The sequence below is a fragment of the Zootoca vivipara genome, chromosome 2 (assembly GCF_963506605.1).
Source record: "Zootoca vivipara chromosome 2, rZooViv1.1, whole genome shotgun sequence".
NCBI classification, from domain to species: Eukaryota; Metazoa; Chordata; class Lepidosauria; order Squamata; family Lacertidae; genus Zootoca; species Zootoca vivipara.
In genome coordinates, this window is record NC_083277.1 from 114,932,560 (window position 1) to 114,950,288 (window position 17,729).

The 17,729-nt window shown below is 47.8% G+C and overlaps 2 protein-coding genes across 3 annotated transcripts; one reads left to right on the forward strand and one right to left on the reverse strand.

The window, feature by feature from the left end:
• Nucleotides 1–262: 262 nt before the first annotated feature.
• PFDN5 (prefoldin subunit 5) lies at nucleotides 263–7,713 on the forward strand. Its single transcript, XM_035099519.2, has 6 exons — nucleotides 263–413; nucleotides 3,136–3,238; nucleotides 3,646–3,677; nucleotides 5,389–5,463; nucleotides 7,044–7,149; nucleotides 7,259–7,713. The coding sequence occupies exons 1-6, from the start codon at nucleotides 342–344 to the stop codon at nucleotides 7,336–7,338; spliced, it is 468 nt and encodes a 155-aa protein (XP_034955410.1). The 5' UTR covers nucleotides 263–341; the 3' UTR covers nucleotides 7,339–7,713.
• Nucleotides 7,714–7,824: 111 nt separating this feature from the next.
• Nucleotides 7,825–16,849, reverse strand: LOC118076666 (zinc finger protein 436-like). Of its 2 annotated transcripts, XM_035099501.2 has the most exons (3): nucleotides 16,658–16,849; nucleotides 14,103–14,219; nucleotides 7,825–11,032 (listed from the first exon to the last, which is right to left on the reverse strand). In XM_035099501.2, exons 2-3 carry the CDS (start codon nucleotides 14,176–14,178, stop codon nucleotides 10,248–10,250), a joined length of 861 nt encoding a protein of 286 aa, XP_034955392.1. In that variant the 5' UTR covers nucleotides 14,179–14,219; nucleotides 16,658–16,849; the 3' UTR covers nucleotides 7,825–10,247. The 2 variants fall into 2 exon arrangements, with proteins under 2 accessions (XP_034955392.1, XP_034955381.1); XM_035099490.2 differs by lacking the exon at nucleotides 16,658–16,849 and having other exon boundaries at nucleotides 14,103–15,697.
• Between the last annotated feature and the right edge of the window lie 880 nt (nucleotides 16,850–17,729).

Here is a 17,729-nt window from a genome sequence, read left to right on the forward strand (position 1 = left end):
GGTTCGTCCAACGGAGCAAAACAATTTCGGGGCGCGGGTGACCTGAATCACAAATCACCGTGTCGGGCCTGGAGCAGCGCTCCGTTCGACATTTTTACATATGTAGCCTCCTCGCCACTCTCGCACCGCAGGAGAAGGACGCCAACAAGCAACCGGAAGTGAGGGCGGAGTGTGGCGTTGCCGGCTGGCTCTTCCCCCAAGCATCCCTCTTTGGCAGTTGCTAGGGAGGCGGGGCGGAGCTTCCGGTAGGTGCCGAGTCGCAATAGACGGACCGATCATAGACTACGCCGGCTGGAGAGGACGCTGGTGCGGTGGGGCGCCTTTCCCCCTCGCCTCCCAAGATGGCGCAGCAGGTGAACATCACGGAGCTTTCGCTGCCGCAGCTGGAGGTGCTGAAGAACCAGCTGGACCAGGTGAGGGAACGAGCCTTAGCGACTGGGGGTGAGAGGCTGGCGTGGGGAATGAACGGCCGGCCGCTTCCCGCTCAAACTAGCCTGAGGCGGGAGAGGGAGGTTGGGCGGCCGGCCGCGCCTAAGGTCGCCAAGTGGTAGGAAAAGAATCGGAGATTTAGGGCAGAGATGGGGAATCTGTGCTTCCCCCCCCCCCAAAAAAAAATCGCCTTCCAAGGCTCTGCTGGACTGCGACTCCCATCAGGCCCAGCGAGCATGGCCAATGGTTGGGGATAATGGGAGTTGGAGTCCCAACTGCCAGGTTCCCCACACCCGATTTAAGGCGACTTAAGCCAACAGTGAGAGATTTTACTTTCTTGGGTTCCATGATCACTGCAGATGGTGACAGCAGTCATGAAATTAAAAGACTCCTGCTTCTTGGGAGAAAAGCAATGACAAATCTAGACAGCATCTTAAAAAGCAGAGACATCACCTTGTCGACAAAGGTCCGAATAGTTAAAGCCAGGCATCCCCAAACTGTGGCCCTCCAGATGTTTTGGCCTACAACTCCCATGATCCCTACCTAACAGGACCAGTGGTCGGGGAAGATGGGAATTGTAGTCCAAAACATCAGGAGAGCCGAAGTTTGGGGGTGCCTGGTTAAAGCTATGGTTTCCCCAATAGTGATGTATGGAAGGGGAGAGCTGGACCATAAAGAAGGCTGATTGCCGAAGAGTTGATGCTTTTGAATTATGGTGCTGGAGGAGACTCTTGAGAGTCCCATGGACTGCGAGAAGATCAAACCTATCCATTCTGAAGGAAATCAGCCCTGAGTGCTCACTGGAAGGACACATCCTGAAGCTGAGGCTCCAATACTTTGGCCACCTCATGAGAAGAGAAGACTCCCTGGAAAAGACCCTGATGTTGGGAAAGATGGAGGGCACAAGGAGAAGGGGACAAGATGGTTGGACAGTGTTCTCGAAGCTACCAACATGAGTCTGACCAAACTGCAGGAGGCAGTGGAAGACAGGAGTGCCTGGCTTGCTCTGGTCCATGGGGTCACGAAGAGTCGGAAACAACTAAACAACAACAAGAAGCCAACAGTGTGTGATGCAGCAGCAAAAAAGGCCAATGCTATTCTAGGCTGCATCAGCGGAAGTATAGTGCCCCGGGGATCAAGGGAAGTCTTCGGATTGCTCTTATTCTGCCTTGGGTCAGACCACGCCTGGAAGATCTGTGTCCGATTCCGAGCACCACAATTTAAGAAAGATGCTTAGAAGCTGGAACGGGCGCAAAGGAGGGCAAATCAAGACAGTTGAGGGTCTGGAAACCAAGCAAAGTGAGGAATGGTCGAGGGGGGGTTGGGTATGTTTAACCTGGAAAAGAAGAGACTTGAGAGGAGTTAGGATACCACCTTTAAATATCTCAAGGGCTGTCACATGGCATAGCTGCCAAGTCTCCTGCTGAAAAATGTGGGATCAGCAACGGACATCAGCATGTCTGGACATGCATAGAAGCAACTTCCGGTGCCCAGACATGGGCAGAGCGGCACCCGAAATGGAGCCTCCCTGGCAGATAGGAAATCCAGAGGATTTCCGGGATTTTTTTCTGTTCAGGATAACAGCGGAAACAGATTAAATCCATGGGTTTCCCGCGAGAAACGGGAGACTTGGCAGCTATGGTCACATGGAGGATGGAGCGAGCTTCCTCCAGAGGCCACAACCTGAAGCAATGGATTCAAGTTACAAGAACGGAGATTCCTGCTAAACATCAGGAAGTAATTTCTGACAGTTAAGAGTTATTCATAGTGGAAGGGACTCCCTTGAGAGGTTGTGAGCGCTCCTTCCTTGGAGGTTTATGATCTGTCATAGATGCTTTATTTGAGATTCCTGCATTCCAGGGGGTTGGACTAGATGATCCTTTGAGTTCGTTTCAACTCTACAATTTTATGATACTTGAAAGTATGTTCCCCAGTCAGTGTGGATAAGGATGCAGCTCTGCCTCCTTTTTGCTAGGTCTCCAGTGGATGGGAGAAGGGCCAGAATCAAGGGTTTGGGGGGGTGGGGTAGAAAGAGAAGGCTAAATTCTTCTTCACTTGAGCAGCATTTAGTGGACATCTCCGAGTTTCCTGCCTCATCCTATGAAGCGCAGCCCCTTAGCTCCCAGGATCTGAGCCTCAGGGGATCTGGGTACCCCTACTCAGGAGTACCATACTGCTTTTGAAGCAGAGGGCTTTGAGTAATATTGGATCTCCCTGAACTTTAGCTTTTTTGGTCAAGGCATGTAGCCTACCTACCCCTTTCCTGTGAAAATTCAACCCCTTGAAAATATTTGCGTAGTGCATGCATGCTTTCTTTTTTTGTCACTTCCTTGACCTGGTTTGTGGTGCTATGGGTTGGTAGCCTTAAGCTTCATTGTCTTCTGGTATCAGGTAGCCTTAAGCTTCATTGTCTTCTGCACTTCAGTAATCCTTTCAACATTTTGGTGTTATCCTCCTGTTAAGAGATTGGGAAGTGAGGGATGAATCACCCCCTCACTTTGTAGTCTTTCCTCTTTTCCAAGTGATTGCAGTTGTGAGTGTCCTACAAAGCTTACAGGGCTTTTTGATGGGAGCAGTTGGTGTTTCATTGAAGCAATATCCCACCATTACTAGAGTAATGTTTGTAGTACTTATAGTAGAATAGTGGCCCCTGGTGGCAACAAAGTTATTTGATGCTGAGCCTTGATTTTTGTATGCCTTCTATAGGAAGTGGAGTTCCTTTCTTCATCCATTGCACAACTTAAGGTGGTGCAGACAAAATATGTGGAAGCCAAGGACTGTCTGACAGTTTTGAATAAAACCAATGAAGGCAAGTGACTCTTTATTTTAAAATTTATATCCTGCTTCCTTGACCCCCGCCCCTGAAAAAGAGGAATTCAAAGTGGGTTACAACAATGAAAATGCGGAACATTGACACAAATACTAAAAGTTAGTAGTAATGTATAATAATTATGTTAACTTTAGGTCAAACATCTTCCTTGTTCCACTCCCTAGAATATGCGTGAAACATACCTTACTGTGGTTTCTTAGAAAATGGTATGAAAGATGACATGAAGGAGCTCAATGGTAGTTCCTTCAACTCAGATGTGTGGGTTTTTTTTGACGTTTTACAAAAGTAACCAATAAATTACACGGCACAATTGGATTCTGACTTTGACAAATCATTATTGTGGAGATGCTCTGTAATGTAACAGTCCTATATTTTTGTCTCATCAGGTAAAGAGCTACTGGTCCCACTTTCCAGCTCTGTATCCTTTCCACAAGGAGTTGGTGGTATGGCAGCACCACTGCCTACCGCGCAAAACCTTTCTCCCTTAAGCAGCCATTCTTTTCCTATAATTTGACCGTTGGATTAATCTGCAACAAAGTATCTAGAACAGGCACGGAGAACCTGTGTTTTGCAGATGTCGCTGAACTACAGCTCCCATCATCCTAACCATTGGCCTTGTTGGATGGGCCTAAAAGGAGTTGGGAGTCCAACAGTATCTGGAGAGCCACAGGTTCCCGAGTCCTGGCATACAACTTTTCAGAGAGCAACATCTCTCATAGAATCCTTCCATCCTCTCATCTGCAACCACATTTGTGGAGATACCTTATTAGAAGAGTGGAAACGTCTCATAGTTCTCTCTAGAGCCCGTTTCATGGTTCAGAGTAAAAGGCTTTAGCCTTTGGGAGTTTTTCAGCAGCTGGGTTGCACAGGTACATCTTGCTCTGGCCACCCCTGGATTTTTTTATCTTCAGCACTGCGGTACTCCTATTCCCTGTGGTTCTTGATTTTTGTCCTACTGTACTACCCCAGCTGTTTTTGGACAAATGATTGGTTTTGGAATAAGAGGTACTCATTTGTTTAAAACGAAGCTGAATGGTTTAAATAAGCAGGCTGCAGTTGGAGAAGGCCCTCTCTACAAGGCACCCCTTGGGAACTGTATCCCCAATTGTTTTGACAACTCATCCTATATTATAATAAAGTCCCTGTGTCTCTGCGTCCAGATTCCGTGTGTCCCGTTTTCCGCGCTAATGCGCATGTGCCCCAGGGACACAGGGATCGGACGCAGAGACAATATCTCGGTCGCGCGCCCAGGACACTGTCATGCGGCGCCGGAGGCTGTTCTAGCGGGCCGCTCCCAGCGCTGGCCTCCATGGGCGCCTAGAGGATCCCCGCCCCCTCCCGCCGCCGCCACCCCGGCTTCGGCCCCGCGACAGCCATGGGCGTCCCCGGAGCCACCTTCGTCACCAGACTCCGTTGTTCTGGCGAAGGAAGGAGGTGGCGGCGGTAACAGCAGCAGCGGGAGCAGCCCGGGCCGAGCGTGCCTCACCTTCCCTGGCCTCTGCCCGTCCTGAGCTCCTCGCCCTCAGGGGGCCGGCCTCCATGGGCAGTGACGGAGGAGCCCGTGAGAGGAGCGGCTAGGCCGCGGCCTTCCCTCCCTCTCTTCGCTCAGCTGCGGGGCACGACGGGAGAGCGAGTTTGTTTACTTGCGTTCCCGGCGCGCCCCGCGGCCGAGCGCAGAGAGAGAGAGGGAAGGCCGCAGCCCCGCTGCTCCTCTCACATATCCTCTAGCGCCCGTTTTCTAAACGGGCTGAACAACACTAGTGCCTTTAATAATGTTGGATATGTTACATATGTCATAATGGAGACTTGAGTGTCGGTGAGGTCAGCTTATAACTGTGACCTCATCGTATCATGTGCTGCAACCTCAGACTTAAAGATCATTTGCATCTTCAGGCTAAAACAGCTCACTGGTTTGCAGTTGACCAATCAAGGTAAAATATCCAGTCTGGTCTGGATTGAGCTTCTATGTATTGGCTGTCACCCAGTCCATTGGTAAGACATCAATCTAGCACATGCTCATTTGGGCATCCGTGTGGTCCACATGGAAGAGCCACACACAGATTGTGGGCTACCTGCATGTCACATGGTTCCTCCCTGTTCCTTCTGCATTTTCTTAACCTTTCTCACAGATGTATGTTCCTGGGAAGCTTTCCGATGTTGCTCATGTCTTGATAGATGTAGGAACAGGTTACTATGTAGAAAAGGTAAGACATCCGTTCTTGAGATTCACACGTGGAATTCTTATTAAAGCAGCTGCATGGTTTGAGTTCATGTGAAACGTTGGGGCCTGCTATGGTCTAATGCTCCAGTACTTTCTGCTTTGAACTGTTGGGTTGAGTTGAACTGTTCTCAAGGCAGATTTTGGTATTCTGCCTGAATTGACTGTTTCTGGGGCTCTCAATATGGATGAGTTTTTGTGGGGCCCTGGAGGCTTATCAGCCCACCCTCTTTGTCACATTTCCCATCATGTGTTTTAGGGCCAGGGGATGGGAGGCAATGTCATTGAGAATGTACAAATTGTATTCCCATACCCCTGTAGAACCATAGCCGGCTTCATAAATGGGGTTTGAACCAGAGATCAGGAGAAAGGGATTTCTTGACAAATATGATTGTTTAGATTTAATTTATTGCATTTCTCTGCTGCTTTTCCATTCAAATGAATCTCAAAAGTTGCTTACAAACAATAAATAAAAATAACATAATAGAACCTCACAATTACAGCATAAATCATATAATATAATTAACAAAACAATTGCAATACAGTATTAACAAACCAGCAACTAGAAAATAAGCTAAGCATCACAATAACAGCGTAAGTCATATTATATGATTAACAAATCAGTAAGGCATTTATAACCTATAAAACAATATTAATAAAATAACAACTAAAAAATAAGCTAAGCATTATTAATTTTATACAGAAACACACTCTCCTACTTCCAATGACTCATAAAACTTTGGCTCTATTCAGTTCATTAAAATAGAATTCTGTTAACGAGGAACCTTTCATTTCGTATGTAATATCTGTGCCTGTAGATGGCATCAAAGATTTATGCTGCAAGTGTGCCTGGAAGAGCACATTCCCTCCATGGGAATTAGTAAGAAAAATGGAATTGGGGACCAACAATGGGCTCCTCAACAGTCTTTGTTCTCAGCAAATGCTCAATTCTGCCCATTCTTTTTTCTGTCTGTCTCTATAAGATTGGTAAATGGATTCCAATGTGGATTGGTCCAATAGTATGGATCTACTGTGTGTTGCTGGGGAGCTGATGCCATGGGTCCTTTCAACATTCTAAGATAGATCTGTGTTTTTTTATAGACCACACCATCCGGCATCAAATATGAAATGGCCCTTGAATAGACTTGCTATTGGAATATGCCTAACCTGAAAAGGAACAAACGTTCCTCTTTGGGCATTATGTCTGACAAATTTGAAAGAGAAGGCCAAACAGTTCCAGTAGGTTAGTAAAATTTCTTAGCAGGGGTTTCGTATATCCAAAGAGATAGACTCTATGACAGGTGCGAATGTAAAAGATTCAGAGCATGCCAAACTGGTTAAGGGTTTAAGTCAGGCCTCCAGTATGTTTGTTGGACTACAGCTCCCACCATCCTTTGCTGGCTGGGGCTGATGGGAGTTGTAGTCCACAGCATTTGGGAGGGCACCAGATTGGAGAATTCAAAATTGTTTTGAATATGCCTCGTTAGCAGTTTAAGGGTCTGGCTCAGCATCCTCTGTTTAGAAAGCTATTTTGCCAATATCCACAAAGTGCATTTGATGTTGCAGTCAGTGGACGATGCCAGAGATTTCTTCAAGAGGAAGATTGATTTCCTGACGAAACAGATGGAGAAAATCCAGCCGGCACTCCAGGAGAAGCACGCAATGAAGCAAGGTGGGGCCTGATGGCAGGCAAAGCCCTGGAATTGGCGAGATTACATTTTGATCCGAGCAGCTGTGGCTGGGGTGAAGTTCTTTACTCTTGTTTGTTTCTTCTTTTGCAGCTGTAATAGAGATGATGAGCCATAAGATTCAGCAACTAACAGCAGCGGGGACCTCACAGGCAGCAGCAGCAAAGGCCTAGCAAACACTGGTCACACACATGCCTTCGCAGTTCACCATTTTGTGATGTAAACCCGAATTGCTCCCCCAGGATGCAGCTCTCCATTCATCTGTGCAGCTGAGGGTGAGGAGGGGGGGGGACGTTAGTTGTTTTAATAAATACGGGATTGTGATATAACAAAATCTTTTCTGGGAACAATTACCATTTTGAGGATTCCATCCTTTTAAGGCGGCGGGCTTTCGCTAATTTTATTCTTGGGCTGGTTGTTATGTATTGCTCTGATTGTGACATGAGACGGCCTTTCATTTTTAAAGCCCAGTGGGAAATTTTTGTCACTTGTAAATGGAATTGTACAAAATAAACTGGTAGGATGAGAGAAAGTGCAATGTGTGTGAACCAGCTAGTGTGATCTTCAGAAATGGGAGGCGAAGGCAAGGAACTGGGAAATTGAAGTGAGCAGCTGTTAACCTCTTTAGATCTTGGGCAAATAACATTAATCAGATATATGTATGAAATGATATTGAGGGAGAATATGTCTACGTTCCAGGGCTGAGTATTGGATTGTACATTCACTAGGTATCTTAGTGTGGTCATAAGCATATTTATTCCGAAGTAAATCCAATAGGGCTGGTTTGCCTAGCATTACAAGGCACTGCAAGCTTTGGACTCGCATACTTTCCCCCTTATCCTTTGTTGCAACATCGAGGAGGAGTCCAGAAGCTTTTTGTTTCTGTTTTAGAATAGGTACAACCATCCGTGTCGCCTTAACCCGGACAAACTAGTTAATTGTAAAGATTAGTTGAAAGAAGCAAACTTAAGACCCCTAGGGGCGCACTCATATAACAAGTCCCACAACCACCAGCGCCTTTGCCTCCTCTTTCTTCACCAAATTGGCTCGGTGGAGAGCTCCCAGAACAGCGGGGGGGGGGCAGGGGGGATTGTTCCATCTGGAAAGCTGAAATGCTTGCACCAGGCATCCCCAAACTGCGGCCCTCCAGATGTTTTGGCCTACAACTCCCATGATCCCTAGCTAACGGGACCAGTGGTCAGGGAAGATGGGAATTGTAGTCCAAAACATCTGGAGGGCCGAAGTTTGGGGATGCCTGGCTTGCACTGTGAATGATTGCCATAACACTATGTTGAATTTCTCTCAAAGTTTATGAAGCTTACTTGCTTCATCCAGAGGGCGAGGGACATCCAGGCATGCCGCACATAGCTGCCAAGTTTTCCCTTTTCTCACGAGGAAGCCTATTCAGCATAAGGGAATTTCCCTTAAAAAAAGGGAGAACTTGGCAGCTATGATGCCGCAAGGGCTTCCTGAAGTTCCTTCCGTTAATGCTAAACCTATGGGCCTCCAGTTGGGACTTTCAACTCCCATCATTTTATGCCAGCATGGCCAGTGGTCAGTGATGACGACTGGGAGTCCAACACCCTCTGGAATGCCACAGCTTCCCTGTCTCTGTATTAAACCATGGTTGAGCTATATCCAAATGCAGCCATAGAATTCAATAAGCACTAACACTTTCAGCCTGCAATCCTAAAGCACGCTTAGTACTATGTCCTCCATATAGAGATATTTCGTAGTTGTGTCAGCAGCCTGAATCTGTATGCCTCTCATTCACTTGTCTCCCTGTGTGATGAAGGACCATTTGTAAGTTTTCTCAGGAAACCAGAAAGCAAGGATGTTTCATTTTATAACAACTTTTCTCCCCTGCAGGGAGAGAACACCTCAACATCTGAAGGACTCACTTATAGGCCAGATAATACTGTTACTACTATTGTAGATGTCTATCCTCTGTAGTTTTTGCTTGACTGTAGTTGATAAAGTATGCTTGTAGTAATATAGTGATAGGTGGAGAAATGTGGGTATGCAAAAAGTATTTATCAGGAGAGGAATATGAGGTGGCTGGGAAGATCAAGACCTATCTATGAAAACTGCCTTTTGCATAACTAACATCCATAGCCATAAACACAAGGAACAGCTTTAAAATGAACTGTGTTCTGCCCCAGATGCCAGTTTGTACCCTGCACTGCAAAAAAAAAAAAAGACTTGCTATGTCCTCTTGTTGGGTTGCTGGGCTTAAATGTCTTTTAGTCCATAGTGTCTCCTTTTCTTCTTCTGTACAGCCCATCAGCCACCACAGTATCCCAGTGAGTGGCCTTTTTATCAGTGCTATTCATCTCCTGTTCCGAATTTGGTCCATCTTCCCATTCTGCCACATTGCCTACCTTTGTCTCTTGAACTGCCCTTGTTTGATCGCAAACTTCTAAAAGAAAGAATGAGTTTGGCACTTTGAGATCAGGAGATACACAAAACTTTTATTTCACAATTGTTTTGTTCAATCTCCCTGTCCTCTCCTCAACCGCCATCCAATTTCCCCTGCCCCAATTGTCCATGCTCCTTCCCTGAGGCAACTCAGTTCTGCTGCAAGATGCTTCCTCGTCTGAATTCTTTCTTCCATCCAAGTCTCAGGGAGACTTGCTTACTGGATCTCTTCCCCCTCCCTCCCCTTGAAGGTTTTCTATTATGGCTTCTAACTAAAGAATCCCCCCCCCCACACACACATTGTATGTACAGGAGAAGAGTCCAGGGCCTGTAGATTCTCAGCAGGTGAGTGAGAGTTATGCTGTGCTTTCATTCTGCCCCACAGGCAGTTCGAGATCTGGGCTGCAACCAGTCTCTCTCCCGACAAGGGCCTGGAGTCCAAGCTCTGAGCCCAGTCTTTTCTTCTTCCCTCCTGCTCCTCCTCCTCCTCCTCGTCACCACCCAGTGGATTTTGCACGTTGGCCCCATCAGGGCCTTTGACCTGGTCAAGCGACACCCAGGTTGCCGTCCAGAGTCACCTCGGACCCCAACCTGTAGTCTTCAGGCTGCAAGCCTGGGCATAGACGTTTGGAATTCCCATCCCGCACGGGGGCGACGAAAAGCCTCAACGCACAAAGATGGGCTTGTGCACTCTCTTGTGGCGGATGAGTGTGGTTCTCTTGGTGAAACACTCTCCGCACTCCACACAGATGAAGGGCTCCGAGGGGGCAACGCCGTGGTGAGCCACGCGGTGGCGCTCCACCTCGGAGGGTGCCCGGAAGCGCTGCCCGCATTCCGGGCAAGGGTGCCCGATGGGAGAGTCGGTGTCATGGCGCAGGCGCTGGTGTTTGACCAGGCCGGCCGTGTGCGCAAAGCCCCGCCCACACTCGGGGCAGCGGAACGGCCGGGCACCCGTGTGTGTCCTCCGGTGCTTGGCCAGGTTCTTGCTTTGGGTGAAGCTGCGCCCGCAGTCCCCACACGTGTAAGGGCGCTCTCCTGTGTGTATGCGCTGGTGCTGGATGAGATTGGAGCTCCAGCTGAAGCTCTTGCCGCAGTCCCGGCAGACGTAGGGCTTTTCGCCGGTGTGCGTGCGCCGGTGCTGCACCAGGTGCGAGTTCTGCGAGAAGCTCTTGCCGCAGTCGGTGCAGGTGCTGGGCCGCTCGCCGGTGTGGGTGCGCTGGTGCCGCAGCAGCTTCGACCAGTGGCTGAAGCTCTTGCCGCACTCGTTGCAGATGAAGGGGCGCTGTTTGGTGGAGCGTGAGACCACTGCAGCTGCAACCGCCCCCTCGCCCTCGCCATAGCTGCCAGGGGCTGATCCTTCCTGCTGGGAATTTGCCTTCCAGTTGGACTGTCCATGCTGAATGCTGGATTGGATGGTCTCGTGCTCCAGATCATCTTCACCTTTGTCAGCTGTAGGGGAAAACAGCCACATAGATCAGCCACAGGAGCAATGCAGCAAGACGCACAGGCTGATCCGCAGAGGTCAGAAGAATGGGTCTTTAAGTCTGAGGCTTTCAAAAATGGAAACCCACCAGGGCTGAGTTTAAAAACAGCCACACACCTGTTTGATAACCCAAGTGTTATGAAAAAGCTAATGGTGCAACTCACATTTATTACGATAGTTTGTATAATTTCTTCCATTTGGCATAGTTTTATTGCACCATTCCTACTAGTTCCCCCTAAGTGGCCAAGAAAAGCTGGTTTGCTTTAAACTTGCCCTTGGTCGTCCTGTTTGCATGCAAAACGCCAAAATGATAGCTAGTGTGTTTGCCCATGGCCCTATTCTACATTTCAAGTTCAACTTCCAGCTTGATCTCCGCTTCTAATTTTGGAGGAAGATGCTACACGCTTCAGCATTGAGAAATGAAATCAGGCATGTATATTTATGACAGTCTCTGCATTTGAAATTTGAATGCCTGCTAAACCCTTTGCACCTATTTTCAATAAATTGTTGCTGAGGGAAAGATGCAGAACAGGTAATAATGCAATTTGCAGTTATAAGAAAGGCCATAGATCAGCGGTAGAGCATCTGCTTTGCAAACAGCAGATCCCAGATTGAATCTTCAGCATCTGTAAGTAGAGCGGGGAGAAAACCCTGACTTAAATCCCAAAGAGCCACCACTAAGCAGTATGGGCAGTACTGAGTTAGATGGACAAGGCAGCTTCCTGTTCCTTTTCAGTGCTAGAAATGTGTGCCATTTATAAATAAAAGACGTGGGATCCAAAGAAGCTGTCTTATACCAAGCAAGACCCTTGCTCCATCTAGTACAATGCTGTCTAACACTGTACTCCCAAGGTTTTAGGCAGGGGTCTCTCCATCTTACCTGAAGATAAATAAAAAAATTCCTTCAGTAGCACCTTAAAGACCAACTAAGTTTTTATTTTGGTATGAGCTTTCGTGTGCATGCACACTTCTTCAGATACAGTGAAATGGAAGTTTCCAGGCACTTATGTAGAGAAGGGGTGGGGAGGGGTGGGGATGGGGAGGGGGGATCACTCAGAAGGGTGGTGGAAATGGGTGATTGACTGACTGATAGCTGTTGATGACCGCAAACGACTGCAAATGGTTTTGCATGAAAAAGCAAGGGTTGAGATGGCTGAAGATCGCTTATCATGTATAATGAGATAAGAACCCGATATCTCTGTTCAAACCAGGTCCCTCCATGGTTTTGAGCTTGGTGATAAGTTGCAATTCAGCAACTTCTCTTTCCAGTCTATTTCTGAAATTCTTTTGTAGTAAGACAGCTACTTTGAGATCTTGTATAGATTGTGTATGCCATCAAATGCCAACAGTGCCCTTCAGCTCTCTATATTGGACAAACAGGCCAAACCCTACGCCAAAGGATAAATGGACATAAATCTGACATCAGGAACCAGAAGACAGAAAAACCAGTAGGAGAACACTTCAATCTCCCAGGACATTCTATACAAGATCTCAAAGTAGCTGTCTTACTACAAAAGAATTTCAGAAATAGACTGGAAAGAGAAGTTGCTGAATTGCAACTTATCACCAAGCTCAAAACCATGGAGGGACCTGGTTTGAACAGAGATATCGGGTTCTTATCTCATTATACATGATAAGCGATCTTCAGCCATCTCAACCCTTGCTTTTTCATGCAAAACCATTTGCAGTCGTTTGCGGTCATCAACAGCTATCAGTCAGTCAATCACCCATTTCCACCACCCTTCTGAGTGATCCCCCCTCCCCATCCCCACCCCTCCCCACCCCTTCTCTACATAAGTGCCTGGAAACTTCCATTTCACTGTATCTGAAGAAGTGTGCATGCACACGAAAGCTCATACCAAAATAAAAACTTAGTTGGTCTTTAAGGTGCTACTGAAGGAATTTTTTTATTTTACTTCGATCCAGACCAACACGGCTACCTACCTGTTACCTGAAGATGTTAAGGATTGGACCTGGGTGGTGCCTTCTGCATGCAGCTACCACTTGGCTGTGGCCAGGAAGCTCAGTTCTCCACCCAGTGCTACATAATGTGCTTTTTCTGCACCGCAGTGGAATCAAGGCATATGCAGAACAATAAGCGAGGGCTTATGGAGAGTTGCACATGCATATTTAGTAAATTTGTATTGTCGGCTGCAGTTACAGGAAGGAGGAATATTTGCCCCCTGCCCTTTGCTATCACCTTTATTAGCAACAGAGATTCCACATCATCAAACTGCAAGACCTGGTACATGACTTATTCTCTTAAGGGATGGTGGGAGTTGTAGTCTCGTAACATATGGCGAGCCACAGGTTCCCTATCACTGGCAAAAAACTAGGGCAACATTAAATCATTTTCAAATGGAATGCATAACAGCAATCCTGGAGAGTGATTGGAGCAGAATGAGCTTATGGACTCTCCTTCCTTTGAGGTTTTTAATCAGAGGTCGGATGGCCACCTGTCATGGATGCTTTGGTTGAGATTCCTGCATTGCAGGGGGTTGGACTAGATGATCTAAGGGGTCCCTTCCAGCTCTGCAAGCCTATGATTCTATAATATATTTGTCTAACCTGCCTCACAGGGTTGCTGTGCAGATAAAAGGAAGAGGAGGAGGAAGAAGAACCTTGTATGCTCCCTTGAGCTCCTTGGAGGGGAGGGGAAAATGGTAAAGGACCCCTGACAGTTAAGTCCAGTCGTGAACAACTTGGGGGTTGCGGCACTCATCTCGCTTTACTGGCCGAGGGAGCCGACGTTTGTCTGCAGACAGTTTTTCCGGGTCATGTGGCCAGCATGACTGAGCCGCTTCTGGCGAAACCAGAGCAGTGCACGGAAACACTTTACCTTCCCGCTGGAGCGGTACCTATTTATCTACTTGCACTTTGACGTGCTTTCAATGGGAGCTCACCCCGTTGCAGGGATTCAAACCGCCAACCTTCCAATCAGCAAGCCCTAGGCCCAGTGGTTTAGACCCGGGTATAATAATGTAAGAAGAATAATAGGATTCACACAAGAATGTGCAACTGGGCCAAGCATCTCACCTAGGTAGACTCTCCGTACAATCCCACCATCATCTGAGTTGTGGATCTCCACACGACCTGGGTCTTCGCACTCCATCTCAAAGAGCTTTCCCCCCCCTCCAAGCCAGAGTGTTACTGCTATGGGTAGAATGAGAGAATTGAAATCAGAGGAAATATCAAGCATTTCTGGAGTTTGTAACAGATGTTCACAAACAAGCAGTACTGGGTGAAAGGGACCATAATTGCCTACAGCTTGAGATCACACAGCCTCCCCTCTGACTATCATGCCATGCTCTCTCATCTTCTGGTGGGACCTATGCTGGTATAGCGAGGCCTATCTAGCTCTGATAATCTATGACCTCTACTTGGGAGGACTTAACCTCTACACTGAAAAGTGCCAAGGCTTCACAAAATTGCATGCTCTGATCTAACAGCCCTGCCCTGTAAAGCCCACCCTGCTCAGCGGTGACCAGAATGCACTCTGCACATGTTAAGCAACACTCTTTTTGTAGTGCCTCAACATGTTTCAGGGTTTGAGTCCTGACCTTGAAAATACGTTCCAGGGGTATTTCCAAATCAAACTATGCATTGGTCACAGAGTACAGAGCAAGAGCACTCCAGTTACCAGTGATTAAAATCTCATCCTTTCAGTGGAACATGAGAACGCCTCCTATATCATGAGATGGGGAATCAACTACTTTGTTCTGAAACTACAGCAGTGGTGTAGACCAAGGATGGAGAACTTGTGTCCCTCCACGGATGTTGGATTCCAACTCCCATCAGCCCAAGCCGGTATAGCCAACAGTCAGGGAAGATGGGAATTGTAGTGCAGGGCCCCGAAACAGGGTTCAGTGCTACTAGCCCAGCACCTTTTCATTTCCTGAAAAGGTACAGGGGAAGACCAGTTTACAACTTAAACCTTAATTGCTGTTCCACACTCATTATTTAACAAGGGAGGAACCAAAAGGAGCCATTCAAATGAAATACCAGATAAATTGCACCCATCATTCATCGGCCCATCTAGCTCAATGCTGTCTACACTGGTTGGCAGCGGCTCTACAAAGTTTTAGGCAGGCTTCTCTCCCAACCCTACCTGCAGGTGCCAGGGATTGAACCTGCACACAAAACAGGTGCTCTGCTATGAAGTCAAGGCCTCATCCCCTTAGCGGCAGATGCCTGTTATGCTGATCCAGCAGGGCTCCTCTTACATTTAACCCAGTATTGCCTGCCCTGACTGGCAGCAGCTCTCCGGGCTCTGAAACAGAGGAGGTCTCCCCCCAACACCCGCTTCTTCCCCCTCGCCCACTTCTCTTTTAATTGTCCCAGATTGAAGCAGGAACCTTCTGCAGGCAAGAGCAAACACTCTCCTGCTGAGTTATGCTCCTGCCCGGTATGCATGCTACCTCCCAACAAAATGTGCTTCAGAGTTATTGCTCTATCCATAGGCAACTTTAACCACTGAATCAATTGATTAAGACCAATTGCATTTGGCAGGATTCACTGCCAAGAAACTGCACGGGATTGCTGCCATATAATCAAACTACTGGTGAGCATGTTCCTTTTCTAAAAAACGTTGCCAACTGTAAGCCTCCCACAATATGAACCCAGTTAACCAGAAGAACATCGGGGTGGGGTGGGGGGGTGGGGATGAGGCAAAAGAATGAGGAGAAGGAGAAGAAGAAGCAATGTAGCACATGGGGACCTAGTAACAATAAAAATGAAAATAAGGCCACTAATGGCTAACCATCATTAAAGCAACATATTACTGTACAGAGAAACGGCCATGTAAGCTCCTTGCACACACAAAAACAAATACAAAGACCAATCACGTGGCTGTTATGCTCATGCCACAATAAATGTGTTAGCCACAATACTTAGAGAGAGAGTTAAATACTAGTGTCTTCTAAAGTTAAAAACCAGCGAACAGCACCTTCCCGTACCCCAAACCCCCACCCCCGATTTTGCACTGCTCAGGAAGATTAAAGGCTCATCCCCACGGCCGCCTTACTCAGCCCCGGAAACCTCTAACTTGATGCCCCGCAGCGATGCCTCGCTGCACCCCCGGAGCCGCAACTTTGAAAATGACAGCTTTCTCTCTCGCCCGAGGTGGCCATCTTGGGATCGAGCAATGTCATCAGGGGCAGCGGGCGAGCAAGCAGGTGGTGGAGGATGGGGGGGGGGGACAGTTGGCGGCCAGCCGGACCCCGAAATCCTGCAGATCTGAGCCGTGAGGCCACATCCCCGGAGAGAGGGAACCATTTCGATATTGCACCGACGTGAGAACGACACACAGAGAGAAGGGAGCAATGGGAATAACAAGGAAATTCTCACCAAGGGTGGCAAGCAAGGAAGAAATCTGATCAATAATAGGCATGCAAAGTCTTTTGCAAAGTAAAAAAAAAGGGCGCAATGCTGCCCACTCGGGATGCGGTTTGCAGAGAAAGGGAGGTCGTGCCTAGCGATGCTCCCCTTCCCTGCTTGCAAATCTTGCCAATTCCGCTTGCAAATCTTGCCAATGCAACGATTTCCCCCTCCCGGTATCTCCCACCCCCGCAGATCCCTCGGTTCAAACTCACTTGCCCTGGGAAGATGAAGGAAGCAAGGTAACCCGTTCTGATTTATTTTTATTTTTCCAAACACCACCCCCACCTTAGGCAAGAGAAAGGAGGCTGAGCCGCCACGGCAGCGATTGCACTAAAGCTCAACTCTCAGCTCGGCTCAGGGGGCTGCTGGGAACAGGAAGGTCCCAGTTTGATTTAATCCCCTATTCCACCTCCTCTCCGCTGCTGTATTTCCTGGTGATCGCTAGGAAGAGGGAGGTAGTGCTAGCTCTATGGTTAAGAGGTGGGGAGGGGGGTGTTGTCCTAGTGTAAATCAGCACGCTTTCTTGAAAAGGGAAGTGCAGTGTCTATATATGCACCCTGAGGGGTGAAGAATGCCGTCGGAAAAGTAGGTGGGCGAGTTTCTTCTCCGTTAGGGACGGGGAGGTCAGCAGCTGGCTGAGAGCTGTTTGCCAAACGGCACCCTTTTCTTTAGCGATGCACCCAGAAGGTCCCAGCAGGAGACCCTCTGAGTAGGACCAGGGCCGGCCCACCCATTTGACAAGATCTTGATGTAGATATTTATTCAGTGGAGATTCCTGCATCATTGCAGGGGGCGGGGGTGGACTATGTGTCACTTGACGTCCCTTCCAACTCTACAGTTCTATGGATTCCATCTTTGTTCCTCTTATTCCCTGGCAGGGAGGTGGGGGCGTGTGTGCCATTTTGTGGTTTGCCTCAGGTGCCAAAATATATTGGGTAGGGTTTTCGGGTACTTAAACCCAAGGCCCTTAAGCAAAGGCGGACTCTGGCTTGCCCTGCCATACACTGAATAAACTAAAGATAGTGTCACATTTGTGGTCTGAAGAGGGGGCCCCTGTAAGTCCAGGATTTGAAATAATTTAAGGGTGCCATTGACAGGATGTGCGTACCACAGCATCCCGGATCAGTCTCATAAATTTCAGTGGAAGGAGTCAAAACAACAACAACAAATAAAATCCTTCCAGTAGCACCTTAGAGACCAACTTTGTCATAGGTATGAGCTTTCGTGTGCATGCACACTTCTTGTGGGACTCTGCATTAATTCCTCCAGAGAAAACACCATATA